This window comes from Bufo gargarizans, chromosome 2 (assembly GCF_014858855.1).
Source record: "Bufo gargarizans isolate SCDJY-AF-19 chromosome 2, ASM1485885v1, whole genome shotgun sequence".
In the NCBI taxonomy this organism is placed as follows: Eukaryota; Metazoa; Chordata; class Amphibia; order Anura; family Bufonidae; genus Bufo; species Bufo gargarizans.
This window is the reverse complement of record NC_058081.1, coordinates 656,997,475-657,019,223: the sequence shown is the minus strand read 5'-3', so window position 1 is coordinate 657,019,223 and position 21,749 is coordinate 656,997,475. Positions and strand designations below refer to the sequence as shown.

Here is a 21,749-nt window from a genome sequence, read left to right as displayed (position 1 = left end):
TAGGATGGGCCCGGGCTGCAATACCAAGCATAGCCACTACACAATGTATGGCACTGTGCTTGGTAAGCTGTGAGGAGGCCGCAGCACTCACCGATGCACAGTGACTTCTTCAAGCAGCTGATCGGCAGGAGTTGGACCGATCTGATATTGATAACCTAGCCTGAGGATAGAACATCAATATTGTACTCCCGGAAAACCCCTTTAATGTCCACACCCACTGTAGATATATGTTCAACACATCTGGATGACTTGCAGAGCTGATGTGCATTTCTGTCCATTCTAAGGCAGACTGTGTCCATCACAGCAGACCTATTAGGCTACTTTCACACTTGCGGCAGAGGATTCCGGCAGATAGTTCCGTCGCCAGATCTGCCTCCGGATCAGTCAAAACGTATGCAAACTGATGGCATTTGTCAGTCGTCTGACAAATGCATTGAAATGCCAGATCCGTCTCTCCGGTGTCATCCGGAAAAACGGATCGGCATTAATTTTTTGCGGTCTGAGCATGCGCAGACTGCAAAAACTGATCCGTTTTGCCGGAACACTTGGGGCCAGATCTGGCATTAATGCATTTCAATGGGAAAAAATGCTGGATCCGGCATTCTGGCAAGTGTTCCGGAATTTTGGGTGGAGATAAAACTGCAGCATGCTGCGGTATTATCGCCAACCTGAAAAGTCAAAAAGACTGAACTGAAGACATTCTGATGCATCCTGAACGGATTACTCTCCATTCAGAATGCATTAGGATAAAACTGATCAGTTCTTTTCCAGTATTGAGCCCCTAGGACGGAACTCAGCGCTGGAAAAGAAAAACGCTAGTGTGAAAGTGCCCTTACCCGTATTGTGACCTTACTAATAGTTCTGGTGCGGATGACATCATCAGTACCTGACTGCTGTAAGTCCCAATCCCATGATCGCTATGACAACCAATCCCTGAGTTCAAAAGAAATAATAGGATATGTGCTGTAAAAATGCTCTCTCATGAGATCAAAAATCTGAGAGGGGTTCACTATAGTAGACATTCATTGGATTAAAACTAATTGGTAAATGGCGCAGTCCTCACTATATGACATGCTGGCCCCTGTACACATCGACATCAGCAGGTTTGGGGTGTCGTAACAGACCAACGTGCCAGCAAATCATAGACCATGAGAGCCCACCGAGCCTGAACTGGCTGCAGAGAGTCATATAAAATGGTGAATGCCTAGGGGGTTATATGAAAATTGAAAAACAGCGTCACACTTGCCAATGGGCTGTGTCTGGTATCACTGTACGGCCACTTCAATAGGGCTGACCTGCAATACCAGGCACAGACTTTGGACAAGGGTGACGCCGTTTCAACTTCTCAAACTGCAGAAATAAAAATAAGAGACTTGGCACTACAATGATCCTGCTACAGTAAAAGAAAAAAACCACTGCCCCTCATCTAAGGCTACTTTAACACTCGCGTTTTGGGCGGATCCGTCATGGATCTGAAAAAACGCTTCCGTTACAATAATACAACCGCATGCATCCGTTATGAACGGATTCGGTTGAATTATCTTTAAAACAGCCATGACGGATCCGTCTTGAACACCATTGAAAGTAAACTGAGGACGGATCCATTTTCTATTGTGCCAGATTGTGTCAGAGAAAACTGATCCGTCCCCGTTGACTTACGTTGCGTGCCAGGGCGGATCAGTTTGGCTCCGCTTCATTAGGCGGACAGCAAAACGCTGCAGGCAGCGCTTTGGTGTCCGCTTCCAAAGTGGAATGGAGAGGGATCGGAGGCAAACTGACGCATTCTGAGCAGATCCTTATCCATTCAGAATGCATTAGGGCAAAACTGATCCGTTTTGGACCTCTGGTGAGAGCCCTGAACGGATCTCGCAAACGGAAAGTCAAAACGCGTGTGTGTGAAAGTAGCCTAACAAATTTTACTCCACCAGACAAGAACTGAAAAATACATAAAAGCATGCGTTATTCAAAGAAACTATACACTAAAGTATATTTAATTATAAGGAAGTCTTGGAGGATTTTGAGATGTACCAGTCTCGGTATGTGTACCCCCACTATTAAAGAAAAAGAAATTGAAGGAAAAATTGTAGTGTGTCTTATAAAACGGATATGAATGAGCGCTTTCATCTTGGAAGCGCTCGTCAGTATAGGGGAGGGGTGGGGAGCACTGGCTGTAATCACCGCTCCCTGGTCTTCTTCTGGACACCACTGTGTATAGCATCAGGACGTCGTACACATAGGCATGCATTATGACCTGATACTGTGCGTCCTCAGGTCACAGTGCGGGGTGACATAAAACCAGGGAGCGGTGAGTGCAGGAAGAGCGCACAGTCCGGAGCATGAGAGGCAAGTTCATTTATGGCTGAGCGGAGGTCTGATATAGATGGGGGGTCTGACCTGAGGTCTGATCAAGTTTGGGGAATGATACAAGCTGCGGGTCTGATCTGAGGTCTGATCAGAGGTCTGAAAAGGTAGGGGATCTAATATGGGGGTCTTATCAGGACTGGGGGGTCTGAACTGAGGTCTTATAAAGATTGGGAGTCTGATCTGAGGTCTGATCAGAGTTCTGAAAAGGTTGGGGATCTAATATGGGGGTCTTATCAGGACTAGGGGGTCTGAACTGAGGTCTAATGGGGTCTCAAAGATTTCAGATTTTCCTCCTCTAAAACTTAGGTGCGTCTTGTAATCAGGCGTGTATATGCCTGGAAAGGTGGGTACTGAAATGGCAGCCACTACTGGTTTCCATCAAGCATCTAAACCCATAAAAAAGCAGGGTAGCAAAGTAATGACCGAGTCATTGACTAAAATCAGAATTTGTTCCTGGTTTCTAGGAGCAGAGCACCGTGGAAGTCACGCGGATGTTTAAAGGACTTACCTGATAGAGCCGGATAATATGGGGGTGGCAAAGCATCTTCATGATCTGGACCTCACGGAAGATTTTCTTTAGGTTTTCATCATCCAGCTTGGTCTTATCAATTATCTTGATCGCGACCTTAAATGAATAAAAAAAAAAAAAAAAGACTATGTTTAGGAAGAACTTGTCCAAGACAGCGTGCAGAACCAGAGGAGGAAATCGCATGTCAAACACAATTCCAGAGATACTATTAGGGCTGTTTCACACGAGCGGATGCCGTGCGTGACATCCGCTCCGTGAAAGAGTGCCAAGACCCGATGCGGACTGCAGAGGCACGGAGCAGTAACATGACTGATAACGCTCCGTGCCTCTCTGTAACCTCTTTACTACGAAATCACAGTGAGATAAAGTTGTCACTGTGATTTCGTAGTAAAGAGGTCGCAGAGAGGCACGGAGCGTTATCAGTCATGTTAATACTCCGTGCCTCTGCAGTCCGCATCGGGTCTTGGCTGTCTTTCACGGAGCGGATGTCAAGCACAGCATCCGCTCGTGTGAAACAGTCCTTAAATGGGAGCAAAATGTAAAAAAAAAACGTGATCACATGAGTCTGCGTGGATGAGATTTACCCCAAAATTTTATGGAATTCATACCAAAGCATACTACTAAATATTCATTCATAGGGATCCCCCTCCATGAGACAAAAACATCTGTTAAAAAAAGATTCACCGTTAGTTTTTAATGAACGATTTTTCACTGATGTCTTTTTGAGAAATGGACGCTAAAAACTGCCCCATTCAATTATATGGGGTCTGTCGGTCAGTAAAAACGGATTAAATAAAACATGTGCTATTTTTCTTTACGTCCGTTATTCACTGGCCCTCAAAAAAAAAAAGTTATGTGAATAACCCCACAGACTACCATTGTTCTTAAAACGGACGTGTGACGGGCGTTAAAAAAAACATCCATCACATGTCCGTTTTTCACAGTTGTGTGCATATAGCCTAAATTTATAAGCAAGTTATATGTGGTCAGAACAGGAGGTGTATATGTGTTATCATGAACAGGAGGTGGATATGAGTTCAGTAAAATGCACCACAGGGGCCGTGGACATCATTGCCTCGGCGAGTACAGCTCTGACAGGGTGTGCAGAAGAGCTGGATAAAACCTTTCCTGCTCTGTAGAGGTCACTTCTAAATAGTCATCTCATTATCATAACAAAGGATTACAATGAAAGGTAAGGCCTATATAATCATGTAGATAACACAGGGACCACCATTATCAATAGATGATGGCCACAGCTTACATCCTCCCCCTCCCTGCACAATGACTGTTGCATAGATCAAGGAGCATACCCATAGAAGTTATTTAGCAGAAACAAAAGGGGGGGAAAAATGTAATTTAAAAAGGGGGTCATAACAATTTGGGGGAAAAGGCACACAATGTGATAAAGTACCAAAAGAACCAATACTCACCTTTTAGATCCCCTCCCCTCATCCAGTGTTCCCCACCAATCTTTACTGACTGCATGAAACTGATGTACCGCCTATACAAGTGACTGCTGCAGCCAAACTCGGGGCGCACTGGTGTACTACGAGAGGCGGCTGAGGCTAATGATTAGCTGCAGCGACCACATGTGGAGATGGCAGGGAGCACCGGGGCCGTGGTGCTGGAGATGGCAGGGAGCACCGGGGCCGTGGTGCTGGAGATGGCAGGGAGCACCGGGGCCGTGGTGCTGGAGATGGCAGGGAGCACCGGGGCCGTGGTGCTGGAGATGGCAGGGAGCACCGGGGCCGTGGTGCTGGAGATGGCAGGGAGCACCGGGGCCGTGGTGCTGGAAATGGCAGGGAGCACCGGGGCCGTGGTGCTGGAGATGGCAGGGAGCACCGGGGCCGTGGTGCTGGAGATGGCAGGGAGCACCGGGGCCGTGGTGCTGGAGATGGCAGGGAGCACTGGGGCCGTGGTGCTGGAGATGGCAGGGAGCACCGGGGCCGGTATTGGTTCTGCTGTTTTATTACACCGCCTAAAGTTTGCATGATGTCAGACAACAGATATACACAGGTATACTGTACTTGTTGCAGGTCTGGAATATGTGAGTGACACTGACCAGCAGGTAGTAATGGAGCGACAGCAGGAAAACACTGCAGGCAGCCATCTTGCAGCAGCTGCTACCTTTACTATGTGAACACGAACTCAAGTGTGGTAAATGAAAGCCTTCAGCCTTTGCCGGACGGGCCCCTCTCCCCACAACCCCTCGTCATCGCGCTTCATGTTTACGAGGGGAATGAATTGAGTGCTTGTTTTGAAGGGAACATCCCCCTCAGAGACCAGGGGGGCAATCAGGACAGAGCAGGCGTCTCCTGGACGTACTCAGCAGCCCCTCACCTCCTTCCCTTGCTGGCCGTATCATTTCCCAGGAAAGTGAAAAAGAAGGTTTGTATTGGTTTTCAAAAACCCGGCCTGGAACAGAGGTGAGGAGCGCAAGACAAGGAAGGTCTGATGGCAAAGGATTTATACATTAAGGGCCCATTCAGAGGGTCGTATGAACGGGGCTGTAACCATTCCACATTCGTGGTTCTGTTCCTCGGCTCCACGGAAAGGATAGAGCATGTCCTATTCTTGTCCACAATCGCGGAAAAGAATAGGCATTTTCTATCATGGTTGCGGCCATGTGCGGTCCGCAAATTGCGAAATGCACACGACTGGTATTTGCGTTTTGCGGATCCGCAAAACACTACAGCTGTCTAAATGAGGCCTAAAGCCGAACGTTGGGGAGGAAAAAAGTCAGCTTAAGGGTCCATTCACACGTCCGTTGTTTCTTTCCTGATCTGTTCCGTTTTTTGCGGAACAGATCAGGACCAGTTCTGGACCCATTCATTTTCAATGGGTCCTGGAAAAAATCGGACAACACAATGGGCCAGATTTATCATTACCTCAAGTCAGAATAATGGAGTGAAAAAGTCGCAAATTTTTGCGCAATCACTAAAACTGCGCAAAAATTTGCAACTTTTTTCTGCTCTGCACTATGCTCGCCAGTTTTCTGGAAGTGGGCGTGTTTTCTTATGTAAATTAATCTCTAGACAGATTTACTATTGGGACTATTTAAAAAGTCGCAAAAAAAGTCACAAAAAATTGCGCAATTTCACTCCAGTGAGGACCATGCTTATCTTATGAGACTTTTTAATAGAACATGCGACTTTTTCGTAAAGATGTGCGACTTTTGTAAAGCTGCTTACTGACGGATAAACTGCTACCGTCAAACCACATTTATTACAGTCTTAAAGGGCCGTTCATAAATCTGACTTGGCTAAAACGGACTTTAGCCATATGTGAAAGTGGAGTGATCTGTCAGAGTCATGATAAATCTGGCCCAATGTGTGCTGTCCGTTTCCGTTGTTCCGTTCCGCATGTCCGATTAAATATAAAACTTGTCCTATTCTTTTCCGCAAAAATCGGATCCTGGTACAATACAAAGTCAATGGTTCCGCAAAAAACGGATAACATTCGTATGTCATTACGTATGTCATCCGTTTTATGCGGAATCCGTTCCTGGAAATTAAATCCTGCCCACAGAAATCACTTATTCACTTTTTTTTTCAATTTTTTTTTCAATTTTTTTTCAAAGAAATCCATACAACTTTATTTGCTTTGTGAAATTTATACATGTTTCAGTTTTTTTGCGGATCCGCAAAAAACGGATGACATACGGAAACATTTTCAGGAACAACGGATCCGCAAAAAACGGACCAAAATTCGGGATATAGAAAAATACTGACGTGTGAATGTAGCCTTAAGGACATCTGTCAGACGGGTTTGTAGCTATGACACTCTCTGACCTGTTACATGTGCACTTGGCAGCTGAAGACATCTGTGTAGGTCCCATGTTCATATGTGTCCAGATTGCTGAGAAAAATTATGTTTTACTATATGTAAATGAGCCTCTAGGAGCAACGGGGGCGTTACCATTACACCTAAGGGTTCTCTCTGCAACCGCCAGGCAGTGTAAACGTCATCACTGCCCTGTCAATAGGAATCTGCTGACAGATACAGTACTTTTATATTGATGGCCTATCCTCAGGTCCGACAGCCTGCACCCACCGCTGATGATCTGCAATAGCTCCAAAGCCAGACCTACACAGCGCCATCCATTGTGCAACAGACAGATGTTCATTTCAGTTACAACAGAGCTGCAGTTACCAGCTCTGTCCACTAGGCGATGGATGGAGCTGTGGCGATGGAGGTGCGGGGTGTCGGATTCCCGTGCATCAGATATTCACTCAGAGAAAATGAAAGAAATCTGTTGGCCCGCTTCCAGTAACATGTCTGCTATAGGTCATGCTGTATGGAAAAGTAACAAAGAATAAAAAATAAAAAGCTGAAGTGAGGTTCATGAGAAGCTTACATAATAAACACACTACACAGATTTCTATACATCTGGCAGATACAGATGTGTCCAACCCCAACATTAGCTTGGATTTGGCCAAGGACTCTAGTTCCTCAAGAAACTAATTTAATACAATATCACAACATGCTAGCAAAAGCCTTGCCAGGCTGCAATTCCCAAGACAACCACTGGGTGGCCACTCACACACCACATGGACCTCTCATGACACAATACCCCAAAAAGCTGGTCCTCTCACACCACTCAACTCGGGATATGTGGAGCCAAAAGGAAAGGAAAGCGGCATTAATACATAAAGAGGTACTTTAGCCATTATTTTACCGGCTCTATACCAATATATAAATCCAAATATACCCTGAGCACACAATCACATGATTGTCTCCAGAAAGGAATAAAAGAAGTGATCAAACAATCGCAAGGCTTTCTCATCTCACAGGATGGGACCTGATGCTCGTCCTCCTTAGCACTGACCATTAAAGCAATAATATGGCCATGATCCCAGGCTAGTTTAGGATTGGTGTCCCATAAAAACTAGAGGTTAGCCTTTTCTAGGTTGCTATGGGCAACAAAGCCTTTATTTTTAAGACTGTTCTGATAAATGAAGCCTACCATACTGATTACAATATATGAGGGCAGAAAAGTGGCCAAAGACATTAAAGGGATTCTGTCACCAGATTTAACCCTATTAAGCTAGCTGACATTAGCGATGTGCTAATGTCAGCTAAACCCAACTAGCCTATTCCTACTTTTATCTATGCCCCGTTACACCAGAAATCTAACTTTTATAATATGCTAATTAGCATCTAGGAGCAGGAGGGGGGGGGGGGGTCTTTGATCCTGCTCCTAGAAGCTCCGCTCTCCCACCTTTGTCGCCTCCCTCCAAGTCCTGATTGACAGGGCCAGGCAGCGCTCACATCTGTCTGCCAGCACTGTGTTCTGCTGAAATCTTGCGCCATTCGGCACAGGCACGGTGAGAGAAAGACACTCGCAAGCTGTCAGCTTCCTCACCGCGCCTGCGCCCTGATTTCAGCAGAGCACAGGGCTGGCAGACAGATGTGAGCGCTGCCTGGCCCTGTCAATCAGGACTTGGAGGGAGGCGACAAAGGTGGGAGAACGGAGCCTCTAGGAGCAGGAACGCCCCCCCCCCCCCCAGATTTCTGGCGTAACGGGGGCATAGATAAAAGTAGGAATAGGCTAGTTAGGTTTAGCTGACATAAGCACACCGCTAATGTCAGCTAGCTTTATAGGGTTAAATCTGGTGACAGAATTCCTTTAAAGGAATGCTAAGCTTATAAACTAATAAGATCAGTAAACAGGAGATAGCACCGCCCGGTGCTGTCAGTCCGAATTCTCCTAAAACTGCCTTGTAAAAATGGTTTAATTTCTTGCTGATAGGTTCCATCTTTGGCTAGATGAAGAGGCTGAGGAAGGAGGCTCATGCTGCAGCCAGCTGTCTTACAGCCAGACACCGCACAGTGAGGAGGAGCAGGCGGGACATGGCTGATCTCCTGACACACGGAAGATCTCATATTTCTCAGCTTAAATCGGAACAAAACACAAGAATAGAAGGCACAAAGGATAGGAGGACTTTGGGGTGAAATTGAGTATATACTGTCTGGTGTCCAACAATCAGTGCAAAGTTCTTTCATTAAAAAAATAAAAAGCTGTGATAATTGGCGTGCCTAAAGGGTCGCTGTTGAAATGTTCACCACACCCAGAAACGACACGTTCGCTGCTTAATCGTACCGATAATAGCTTTGAGTAAAGGTACCTATGGGAAGTTTTAAAGGCAGCAATAAATGTATTTTATTTGAGTTTCTGAAAGTGTACCAGGTGTCTTTTTTTTTTGTGCTCCAGATATACACAGTGTTGGTGCCTGTCTTTGAAAATATGCAAGTGTCAATTTCTGTTGCATTTTTTCATGCCTTTTTTTTTTCTTTACATTTTAATATTAATCTACAGAGGAAGTGACAGAGGACGGTATTTAATTTCCTTGCTAAAAAGGCAGCTTGCAAAAAAAGGGCACAAAAAACATGTACTATTAAAAATAAAAAAAATAAAAAGCACTTCTGATGATTTTGTCATGGACTGCTAATCTAATTTCTATGGAGGAATCAAAGATCCCAGAGGTTGGAGTTCAGCCTGAGGGGGGGTTCGATGGCGGACACCATGGGCGTACTGGAATACCGCTGCGTTGTACTGGAATGTAGATGTCCCCTGTCTGCACGTCTACAAACCTTCAGCTCCTTTATTCCAACTTCATGGACCAGTTCCTAACCTGCGCCACGTAAGTTTATCCTGATAGCTTGAACCAGGAGACGCAGTTCAGGACACGCGTTCCATCTACACGTGGCCTGGGAAGTTAAATATACATTGCACCAACTACGCAATAAATACCATACACTCAGGCATTACTGCGCACACAAGACACAACAAACAATGGGCAGACACTAAGCACTTTCTCCGAAAGTTCTTTTCCACCTCTTTCTTCTTGGAAACAAGTGGAAAATCTTATAAATAGGATACAAACAAACACGTCTGACTGTACATATAGGTAATAATATAATAATACAAAAATCACAGCAAGAAGGTGTTTTCTTTTTCCGTGAGTTAATTTATTTGGAAAAAGACGGCAATATACCCTATCCACAGCACCCAAAGAGGCAGGTAGCCACAAAGTCTGGCAAATATTGTACATATAGGCATACATGACCCCAGCGATAGTGCTCAGCCCAAGAATAGTGAATTTGTAGAAAATAGGCAGAGAGAGAAAATGAAAACATCACGTAACTAAATCAGACCATCGAATGTGTATGGCAGGGTTCCTGACTCTTCCAGATATCAGGGGAGATAAGGATTATGCCCTTGGAGTACAACATGGACCAACACAGCGGGCAATTATCAGGAATGAGCCATTTCTTTCCGATAATTGCCTGCTTATCAGATCTAATGAGCCCTGCATATGCATAGACCGTATTTTTCACACCATAAGACGCACATTCCCCCCCCCCCCCCCCCCCAAAGTGGGGGAAAAAAATGTCACTGCATCTTATAGTTCAAATACTAATGAGTGTTTCCATTATGGAAGCACTCATTAGTACTGGAGGACCAGGAAGCAGTGAATGCAGCGCTCCCCGGTCCTCTGCCGTCAGCTGTGCTGTGACTGCGCACAGCGCGAGGACGCTCTGTGCCGTTACACTGTGCGCAGCAGGTCACAGCACAGCCGACGGCAGGAAGCAGCGGAGACAGCACTGGAGGTGAGGAGCTGCGGCGTACAGAGCAGGAGAGGTAAGTTTATTTTTTATTTTATGTGATCTGAGGCTGATGATATGAGGTTGGGGGCTGATATGAAGCATGGGGGTCTCATCTGAGGTCTGATTGGGGGTTCTTATTTATATTGGATAAATAACATCTGATGTATGATTGGGGGTCAATCACATTGGGGTCTGAGCTGAGGTCTGATAGAGGGTCTAATTAACATTGGGGATCTGTTTGGGGCTGTGAGCTGAGGTCCGATTGGTGGTGTGGTCGGATCTGAGGTCTAATGTAGGGTTGTTGTGATACCAAAATTTTGATTCGATTTAGATACCATAAAAAAGTATTGCGATACTCAATACCATTCAATACCACGCGGGAAAAAAATAAAACAAAAAAAAGCCGCGCGCATTCCGCATTTTATAGAACATCCGGCCCATAATCGAACAGTCCGATCCAATTTTTTCAGGGGACAAGGTGACTACAAAATGCGAATCGCACAGTGTTTTTTTTTTTTTTTTTTTCTGTTACGGCATTCACTGCATAGGAGATTTTTTATTTATTTTAATAGTTTGCACTTTTGGACGTGGCGATATGTAATATGTTTATTTATTTATTGTTTATATATATATATATATATATATATATATATTATATGTAAAATTGGGAAAGGGGGTGATTTAAACTTAATATTTAGTTGGGTTTTTTTTTGTTTGTTTTTTACTTTTTATTTACTATTATCCCCCTTAGGGGCTAGAACCTGGGATCTTTTAAGCCCTTGTCCTATTCACCCTGATATAGATCACACTCTCCCTTCTGCCCTATGCATGGTGCACACAGCAGCAGGGAGATTACCATGGCAGCCAGGGCATCAGTAGTGTCCTGGCTGCCATGGTAACCAATCAGAGCCCCAGGATTACACTGCTGGGGCTCCATTCAGAAGCTTCCAGTGCACCACCAATGAGGGGGGACCCTGGGGCCACTGCCACCAATGACTAATACTGGGGGAGTTTGGGGGCACACTGCGCCAATGTTTTTATTACTGGGGGAAGTGGGGCGCTGCGCCACCAATGAAGAGAAGTAAACTTTTAATACAGAAACAGGAGGCAGGTGCCGGCGGCAGAATCACATAGCTGGCACCCGACTTCTGACAGGGCGCTGCGTTCCGCAGCAGTTGACCCCTCAGGTGATTCTACCGCCGGCACCCACCGCCTATATTTGTATTAAATGGGCGAGTTATCATTGGCGCAGCAGTGACCACAGCCCCTCGCCTCCTCCACCCCTCTCTTTTCTTATTGGTAGCAGCGGCACAGGGGGAAGGAGAGAAAGACTCCTCCTCCCCTGTCCTCCTGAGGGAACATGGCGCGCTGAGAGCAGCGTAGGGCAGCCTAGTATCGGTAAATGGCAAATCCCGGTATCGAATCGATACAGGTACAAAAGTATCGATTGAGTATTGATAATTCGATACCTGCTACAACCCTAGTATTTTTCCTATTGTTCTCCTCTTAAACCTTGATGCGTCCTATATGGCGAAAAATATGATACATGCAGAAATCATCTCCTCTGTACGGGTACAAGTGATTGCTACTGGCATTGTAAGTGCCCATGGAGAATCATTGCTTCTGGATGGCAGATCCCAGTTTGGACAGCACGGTTTGCTGGCCAGAACTTATCAATTAGGTGGCCACAACAGTGACACTTTCTCCTCGTTGATCTGGCGGTCAGCAGCACCTTTGGGCTACCTGCACGCACTGCGAATTATGTGCGTTTTTTCAGTTCAGATTCTCACGCAGAAAAACCGCAGTGCGATACAGTACCAGCAAAGCGTACGAGATCACACAAATCTCATGTACACTGTGCTGCTTTTTTCCGTGCGGAAACTGAGCTGTTGTGCGATTTATAAAAACGTAGAATTAAACAATAAAAAATCTGCACCAAGAAGCGCAAGTAAAAACGTGCGGTTTTAGTGTGGAAACGCACAGAATTCAGGCGGATTTTCAGCAAAACAGCCCGCACTCGTGTGCATGTAGACTTACACAGGGCAATTATCAGGAATGAGTGTTCCTAGGAAACATGATAATTGTCCCGTGTAAAGGGGGGACTGTAGAGAAATAAGATGCTTGCTCCCTTTTCAGAATATATGCTAGTGGTCATACGTTTATGACGTGTGTGGGGGCCTGGGGGGTAGAGTAATGGGTCGGCTGAGAGCTACCTAAAATGTATGACCTGCTTGAGAATAGACACTGATCACTGGTATATCTCTGATCCTGCATATGGATTTCTTCTGAAAAGCAAGCTAAACAAGTAAGACAATTTTCAGCCACAAGGGTTAAAGAAATTCAGCCCTTTTGCAACTGTCTTCCTGTTTTCTTAAAAAAAAAAACATCAGTTGATGGCTCATGTCGAGCTCTTATCTCAGATCTCCTGACCGCAAGCATTTAATTCTTATTAATTTGAACATTCTTATCAGTTTGATGACAATTGAGCTATAATTAGTGCTTAAGAGGTCAGGAGATCAGAGAAAAGAGCTCTACATGAGTAGTCAGTTGGCAGGATTCAAATAAAACAGAGAGACACCGTTTTTTAACCCATGTACCTCAGAAACGGCTGAACATTCTTAATAAAGACAAACGGAAAGAAATGATTTTTAGCCCAAAATGAGTCAAATGATATCAGGTGCACATAAGCCTTTAAAGGGAACCTGTCACCTGGATTTTGGGTATAGAGCTGAGGACATGGGCTGCTAGATGGCCACTAGCACATCCACAATATCCAGTCCCCATAGCTCTGTGTGCTTTCATGGTGTAAAAAAAACGATTTGATACATATGCAAATTAACATAAAAGAGTCATATCTTACTTGTGTGACCAGAGAAGAGTCATATTTTCAAGCTCTGACTCATCTTAGGTTAATTTGCATATGTATCAAATCGTTTTTTTTCACAATAAAAGCACACAGAGCTATGGGGACTGGATATTGTGGATCTGCTAGTGGCCATCTAGCAGCCCATGTCCTCAGCTCTATACCTAAAATCCAGATGACAGGTTACCTTTAAGTCTTCTATAGTTTGTCAGTGGAGCATGGGAAGCCTGAGGACAAGACGGCGATGTTTCACCAAATGTCTGATGTCAACGACCAGTTTAACATTTACCCAAACTACATGGGAAAGTCTGGCTAAATCTAGTTGTCTATGATCATCAGAATCAGGTCCAAATATAGAGAAGGAATGGCGTCTGTGTAACACAAACACACCCTGATACTTCCAGCTGATAAAAGATCCTGGCACGGGGAGACGAAGCGTTCGCTCATAAGAGGCACAAAGTTGCTTAAGGGGATTTTCCAAACTCATGGAATGTGCCCCTAATCTCATAGAGGTACCATAGTGAAGGTCGGTGCAGGACCCCCACCAATCAGAAGAACGGGGGGTCCCAGGGATCATCCATTTATCACCTGTCCTGTGAATGAAATGCTGTTAATGGGAAAATCCCTTTAAATATCGGATTGATCGCACAGACGATAAGCATATTTGCCATTAACATGACGGGGGGGGAAATCCAGTAAGGAGTTATGACATTTATTTCCATAGTATGTCGCCATCTGGTGTTGAAAAAGGCCATCATTGACACCCTCAAGCAAGAGGGTAAGACACAGAAAGAAATTTCTGGACGAATAGGCTGTTCCCAGAGTGCTGTATCAAGGCACCTCAGTGGGAAGTCTGTGGGAAGGAAAAAGTGTGGCAGAAAACGCTGCACAACAAGAAGAGGTGACCGGACCCTGAGGAAGATTGTGGAGAAGGACCGATTCCAGACCTTGGGGGACCTGCGGAAGCAGTGGACTGAGTCTGGAGTAGAAACATCCAGAGCCCCCGTGTACAGGCGTGTGCAGGAATTGGGCTACAGGTGCCGCATTCCCCAGGTCAAGCCACTTTTGAACCAGAAACAGCGGCAGAAGCGCCTGACCTGGGCTACAGAGAAGCAGCACTGGACTGTTGCATGTCATTCGGAAATCAAGGTGCCAGAGTCTGGAGGAAGACTGGGGAGAGGGAAATGACAAAATGCCTGAAGTCCAGTGTCAAGTACCCACAGTCAGTGATGGTCTGGGGTGCCATGTCAGCTGCTGGTGTTGGTCCATGGTGTTTTATCAAGGGCAGGGTCAATGCAGCCGCTATCAGGAGATTTTGGAGCACTTCATGCTTCCATCTGCTGAAAAGCTTTATGGAGATGAAGATGTCATTTTTCAGCACGACCTGGCACCTGCTCACAGTGCCAAAACCACTGGTAAATGGTTTACTGACCATGGTATTACTGTGCTCAATTGGCCTGCCAACTCTCCTGACCTGAACCCCATAGAGAATCTGTGGGATATTGGGAAGAGAAAGTTGAGAGACGCAAGACCCAACACTCTGGATGAGCTTAAGGCCGCTATCGAAGCATCCTGGGCCTCCATAACACCTCAGCAGTGCCACAGGCTGATGGCCTCCATGCCACGCCGCACTGAAGCAGTCATTTCTGCAAAAGGATTCCCGACCAAGTATTGAGTGCAGAACTGAACATAATTATTTGAAGGTTGACTTTTTTTGTATTAAAAACACTTTTCTTTTATTGGTCGGATGAAATATGCTAATTTTTAGAGATAGGAAATTTGGGTTTTCATGAGCTGTATGCCAAAATCATCAATATTAAAACTATAAAAGGCTTGAACTACTTCAGTTGGTGTGTAATGAATCTATAATATATGAAAGTCTAATGTTTATCAGTACATTACAGAAAATAATGAACTTTATCACAATATGCTAATTTTTTTAGAAGGACCTGTATATACCTTCACTATCCCTACCTGCAGGGAGAGGAAGAAGTGACCATACTTTCAGCTGCCAGAGGTGGAAGATGACTGATTCTGTCCAAAGCCCACCACCAGCAGCATAGGTTTTCTGTCCTCGGTTAGGTCATCAATATCAGACGATGATTGGCTGTTTTGGTCAACCGCCGGCCCTGGAAAGCGAACAGCGGAGGGACCCTGAAGAAGATGGTTCTGTCCATCGTGTAGTGGTAGTGTCGGGGTACTGCATCTCAGCTCCCCTTCAAGTGAATGGAAGCCAAGGGTCAAAACGCTGCAGCCAGATAGGTTTATCTGCAAATTATCAGAAAGTATACATACATAGCTTTTCATTTTTTGGGAGTCAATGGTGTTTTTTTCACTCAAAATTTCAGCATGCTCCATTTTATTTTTTATTTTTACACCTGTTTGTAGAAATGGATAAAAAAATTTTTTAAATGCAACTGAAACCACTGGTAAAAAGTGCCATGAAATACACTAGAAATGCATCGTGTTTTGAAGGGAACGTATCATCAGAAAATAACTGCATTTTTACGTTAGGGGGTTTGCCAGGTGTGGACAGTTCTTCAGTAGGTGATGGGTGGGGGTCCAACTCCCGGCAACTCTGGCAATCAGCTGTTTGAAGAGGCTGTGGAGGATTAAAACAAAAAACATAGCACCTATGTGTAATCAACCATTTAGATCACCTCCCCTCCCTGCGCAATGACCTACGCACACTCACAGGGCATGCCCACTAGGCACTCTTCATAGGAGTCAATAAGTCATTTCCAGTCTACGGGTTCCTGGGGCCCATGGGGCTGCTGTAAAGCAAATCTCTAAATGTTGTTAGCAGCTTAGGCTACATTCACACCAGTGTTTTTGCTGGATCCGGCAAGGTTCAGCAAATACGCTTCCGTTACTGATAATACAACCGTCTGCATCCGTTATGGACGGATCCGGTTGTATTATCTTTAACATTGGCAAGACGGATCCGTCAAACTCCACTGAAAGTCAATGGGGGACGGATCAGTTTTCTATTGTGTCGGAGAAAACGGATCCCTCCCCATTGACTTGCATTGTGGGTCTTGCTCCACACCCCAGGACAAAAAGCAAACTGCAGCATGCTGCGTTTTGCTCTCCGGTATGAGAATGGAATGCATTTTGGAGCATTCTGTTCAGTTACGTTTTGTCCTCATTGACAATGAATGGTGACAAAACGGAAGCATTTTTTCCCGGTATTGAGACCCTATGATGGATTTCAATACCGGAAAATATTAATGCTAGTATGAAAGTAGCCTTAGACAGGAAGCTGTCCCATAATCACGTACAGGAAGTAAAAATAAACATAAAACAAATAAAATTAAACTACCTGTCATAACTTAATTTAATTCTTTTTTTATATCCATCTAAACACATTCCTTTTTGAAACCTGGGCTGTCGATAAATACCGCGCTCCGCGGCTCTTATGCCTATGCACCGGGACCCTCACTTTGTCTCAAGTCAGCTTGGTATTGCCGTCATCTTGTGAATGTACCACCATTCATTCAGTAGCATCAAAAGCCAGCGAGATGCGAAAAATTGCAAGCAGGATGAAGGAGAAGAGACCCCCTGGAGCAACGAGGCGGCGGCGGGTCAGCTGCACAAAGCGCTTTCACCTTGCAGCGACCAATCTCCGGTAATGCACCGCTCTCACACTGCAGAGAAGAATGGACTGACTAACACACGCCAATGCACATGCCAGGTCAAAAGGCCCCGTTCAGGGCGACGCTTGCCTCTTATTACCGCACAGACTCGCCATTATCCCTGCTTATCTGAACATACAGAAATCATCTTCTACTCCAGGTAAAGCCATGGAGACAGCTGCCACCGAGTCAAACAGGCATGGCAGAAGTAAATCAGCACAGAAGGTGCATTTATGACCCGTGACCAGATGCCTTCCACATCTATACCCAACAAGAAAACCGCGGCCTGCCGTCTCTATGGCCGGTGAATGGAGCTTCAGGTCAAGGATGCAATTTACGGGGGTCCACAAGCACGAAAAATACATGGATATTACTCCAAAAATGTCATGCAGGGTAAATTTCACGGGAACACCAGTATATTACTAGTGCACCTCTGGGACTCCAGCGACTCTAAAAACTACAACTCCCAGCATCCACATTTGTTTAGCTGCCCTCTGAACCCCCAAAAAAGTGGAAAGAGCATGCTGGGAGATGTAGTTTCACAACAGCTGGAGTGCCGAAGGTTGCTGGTCCCTGTACTAGTGAATCTCACAGTCCACTGGGGATTTATTTTCATTAGGCTGCACCATAGCAAAATGTGAAAAATAAGAGTCTACAGACTTTCTGAATGCACTGTATGTCTATGAAGTAGTGCACGCATCCTTGAAGCGGAAGAAGTCGTCAAAGCGGAGCTAATCCAAATTCCCCAAACCTGAGCTAAGTTACTGGGACGATTCCTGTGCTGGAACATAACAGCTTCGCATGAGATTACTTGCATAACCTGGGATTTCCACATAACTAACGTGGGTGTAATCAGGCTGTGGCAACGTACATTTTCGTGCTAGCAGCAATGATGTTTCCCTCAGAAATATTTTCATATGGTTCGCCCATTCCTCCTCCGCCAGGAGACCTATGACACAGACCTGAGGAGAACGTGGTACGGACAGCGAAAACAGCTTGAATAAGAAGGTGGTCACATCCTTCCAAAGTCTAGAAGACATCGCCAAAGCATGTGCCACACGTCAACATCAGGACAGTCTGCCATGTCCATCAGAAAACAAGACATGAGTAGCATATGGCGGTGTTAATCTGTTAGGCCTCTTTCACAGGTCCGTGATGACATCTGTGACAAGATTGTCAGTGGTTCTTCCATAAAGGATCCATGTTTCGGCTGTGTGTCCATTTTTATTATTTTTTTGCCCTCTGTGTGTCATCCATATTTTACAGACAGGCTGAAAATTAATTTCCAGAGCATCGGCTAGCAATGACCCATGTTGCGTCCACGGTTTTCATGGACTATGTGCGTGAGGGATCCGTAATCACAGACGAAATAGGCCATGCTTTCGTGGTGTCATCACACACGTTAATATCAATGGCTACATGTGCTGAGCCTGGAGGCCACAGACTTGTGAAAGAGGCCTTATGACCACTGTGTGTAGAGAGGCAACAGGTCGTAGAGACCAGAGGGAGAACATGGCGGCAGAGTAAAGAACGACGGGGATCAGCGAGTGATTTTTTGTTTTTTTTTAATACACTATTCTGAGACTTTTCTAAATAATATCACCCAGCCAATCCCTTTAAATGGAAAAGGGGTCTCCCCTCTACAGGATTCTCACCTCATTAACAAAGAGCGTGTCTTACACAGAACCGTTCTGTATTACACAGACATCCTAATGATGTGACTGGTCACTATGTAATGCTGAATTTCCCCTCTGGAGGCGCTGCAGGCAAACACTTCAAATTGCCAGGTCTCCCCACAGATTACAGCTGATCGCTGGGGTCTCAGAAAGGGGGGCTCTTTGTGATATACTGGAAAACCGCCAGTATAAACAAGAGTATACGCTGCAACAAAAGGCAAACTACACAGGGATGAATGATCGCGGCAACGATCATTTGTTTCCTATTCAGTTTGTATAGGCCATGCAGAAGGGAGTGTCTGTCGACTTGCAAATTATCGAATGGCGCTTGTTTGGGAATGAAACTGCCAATGTAAAAGGAACCCAAGAGGACGCAACAAAAACTAATTTACAATTACAGGCAAGCATGGCCAGGAGACAAATGGTGCAAACCGGAGAGCAAGGCTTGAAAGACAGTCTGCCATATAGCTCTTATGTAGATAAAAACAGAGCCTGACCCTCCAAGCACTAACCAGACAGGTGCACGCCCCATTCACAAAAGGAAGGCCAACATCCAGTTGTCAATTCATTCATGTCCAGGAGGAATAACAGAGGAATGTCACAATGCAGAGTTCTAAAGATGACTAAAAGCACCATGTCAGGAAGATCGCCATTAATTAGTCAGCGCTTAGGGCTGTGCACATCCACAAACCACTTGATTTCTACTGGCGTGGCAGGTTTTACAGTCATTTACGGCTCCGATTCCATATTCCTCTCTACCACACCCTGATAGTTTTACAATACGTGGGTTCGCAGGACAAGCAGAACCATGTCAGAATTTTCATTGGAACCAGTCTGTGGGTGACTTGCCTTGGGCGTTCATTCATTCTCCAGGTAGGAAGGTGTTAACTTTGCTGCCTGCAGCAGTGAAGAACACATTGAGTCACGGAGGTATTATGCTAAACTGGCTTTACTGTGGCAGGGAAAGCATGCCAGCACGCTGAGGAATCACACCTGGGTATCTAAGCTCTGGCACGGAAACATGGCAGCCGCAAAGAAGAAATTAGGTCAAACAAAAAAGGGATTATTAAGTTGAACGCCTTAGTAATACAACTTCTGAGACAAGACGCTCAATGCACGGCCGCCAACGGAAATGAAAAAGTCAAGACTGCGCGGCAAAGGTACATGGCGCATCGGGTCACTGTAAGACAATGGACGGAACCTCAAGGTATGAAGGATTTCAGACCGGGCAGATTTTCAGAGTGGATTTTGCATCAAAAGCCTGCAAAAAAGTAGAGTACAAATACATGCAAAGGGTGAAAATGTTAGAAATCTGCAGCAAAAATAAATAAATGGACGTCTACAGGACATCAAACCTGTGCGTGAGGTGTGTCGCTGAGATTTGGGGTCACATCATTAAGAAAAAACTTGAAAACATCCAGCACCACTGCTTGTTACAAACAAAAGTTTATTGAAATCCTCTAAAACCGCATCAAAATAAAGCAGAAAAATTCTGACACGTTTCGAGCTAATACAATCTCATAAACATAGGTTAAGAAATCTGCAGGAAAATGCAGCGTTTTGGGAGTTTCAGTCGGAGCGCCCATCACATGTTGTGGAAGAACAGCACTGCCTGTGCCATCGTGACCAAATATGACGGGTCCAACAGTCAGCCGGGGGTCCAACAGTCAGCCGGGGGTCCAACAGTCAGCCGGGGGTCCATCGCACCACAAAAGAAGGCCACAGAGCAGATGTGATTTGAGTCAAAAACTACAAAAGGAACATTATTGGTGTTTTCTGGAACCTTGATACTGATAGTGCATACACTGGATATGCCAACAATGTCTGAACGGTGGGGGTCCAACTCTTGACCAGCTAAATGAAGGGGACATGAGGCTCTGATAAGCAATGTCCCCTTTAGTGTTCACAAGCCACAACACACGTATTTTGTAGCAGCTGTGCCCGGTACCAGGTACAGATGCTGCCCGGTGTACGGAGCCGTGTCTGGCAAATGCCCCTTCTGTCAACCAAGCAGTGATAGCGCTGGGAGTCGGACCCCACTGCCCTGACATTGATGGCATCTCTTAAATAATTATTCCAGGGTTTTTACACTGATGGAAGAGCCTCAGGAGAGGTAATCAATATGTGATCATCGGAGGAGCGACACCTCGCCCGCCCGCCGATAAGCTGTTTACGAGTAGCTCCAATGGCACAACTACACGGTTCCTGCCATTGTGCTGTGGACGGAGCTGGTTACACCACAGAGTGCAGAGCTGTGTGGTGCCATCACGTCCAACCATCTCTTTTTTGTACTTTTATGTTGGGGTAAGGGAACTTTTAGGCTACCTGCCCACTGTGCCGATTACGCACACAAAAAAAAACGCACCACAATACAGTACCAGTGTATAAGATTTCACAAATCTAAGGCTACTTTCACACTAGTTTTTCCTGGATCCGCTTCCGTTAATGATAATACAAACATCTGCATCCATCATGAACGGATCCGGTTGTATTATCTTTAACATAGCCAAGATGGATCCGTCATTAACTCCACTGAAAGTCAATGGGGGAAAGTCCGTTTTCTATGGTGTCAGAGAAAACTGATCCATGCATTTTGGACAATAAATAGGGACAAAACGGAAGTGTTTTTTTCCAGTATTGAGACGCGATGACTATCTCAATACCGGAAAATATTAACGCTAGTGTGAAAGTACACTTTGCCCTATCGTGTGGATTTAGAAATCCCTAGCAGTCTATTTTTCATTTGCAATTTTTGGTGCGGATTTCACTCTTTGCAATGGAAAGGTGCGATCTGCGGCAAAACTGCATGAAAAATCGCAACTAAAGCACACCGTTTTTGGTGCATAACCGCACAGAAACCTGCATGGAAATTCACGCAGATCTTCTGCATGTTTACCTGGTGTGCGGGTAGCCTTACACAGGCCGAGGATTGGGGCGATAACTGGGGACAAACACTCATTCCCGAGAACTGTTCTGTGTAAATGTGCCGCTGATCACATCACGAAAGAGTTAGGCCTCTTTCACACAAGCGTGTCCGGATGCGTTGCGGCAAACCCGCAAGAGTAGGTACC

General features: G+C 45.3%; 1 protein-coding gene across 2 annotated transcripts in view; it reads right to left on the bottom strand.

The window, feature by feature from the left end:
• SIK3 (SIK family kinase 3) overlaps positions 1-21,749 on the bottom strand; it is a 128,411-nt gene that overhangs the window by 64,155 nt on the left and 42,507 nt on the right. For both annotated transcript variants that reach the window (XM_044282264.1, XM_044282263.1), the window contains exon 2: positions 2,873-2,989. In XM_044282264.1, the coding sequence (XP_044138199.1) occupies positions 2,873-2,989 (117 nt within the window). The remainder of the gene's footprint in view (positions 1-2,872; positions 2,990-21,749) is intronic.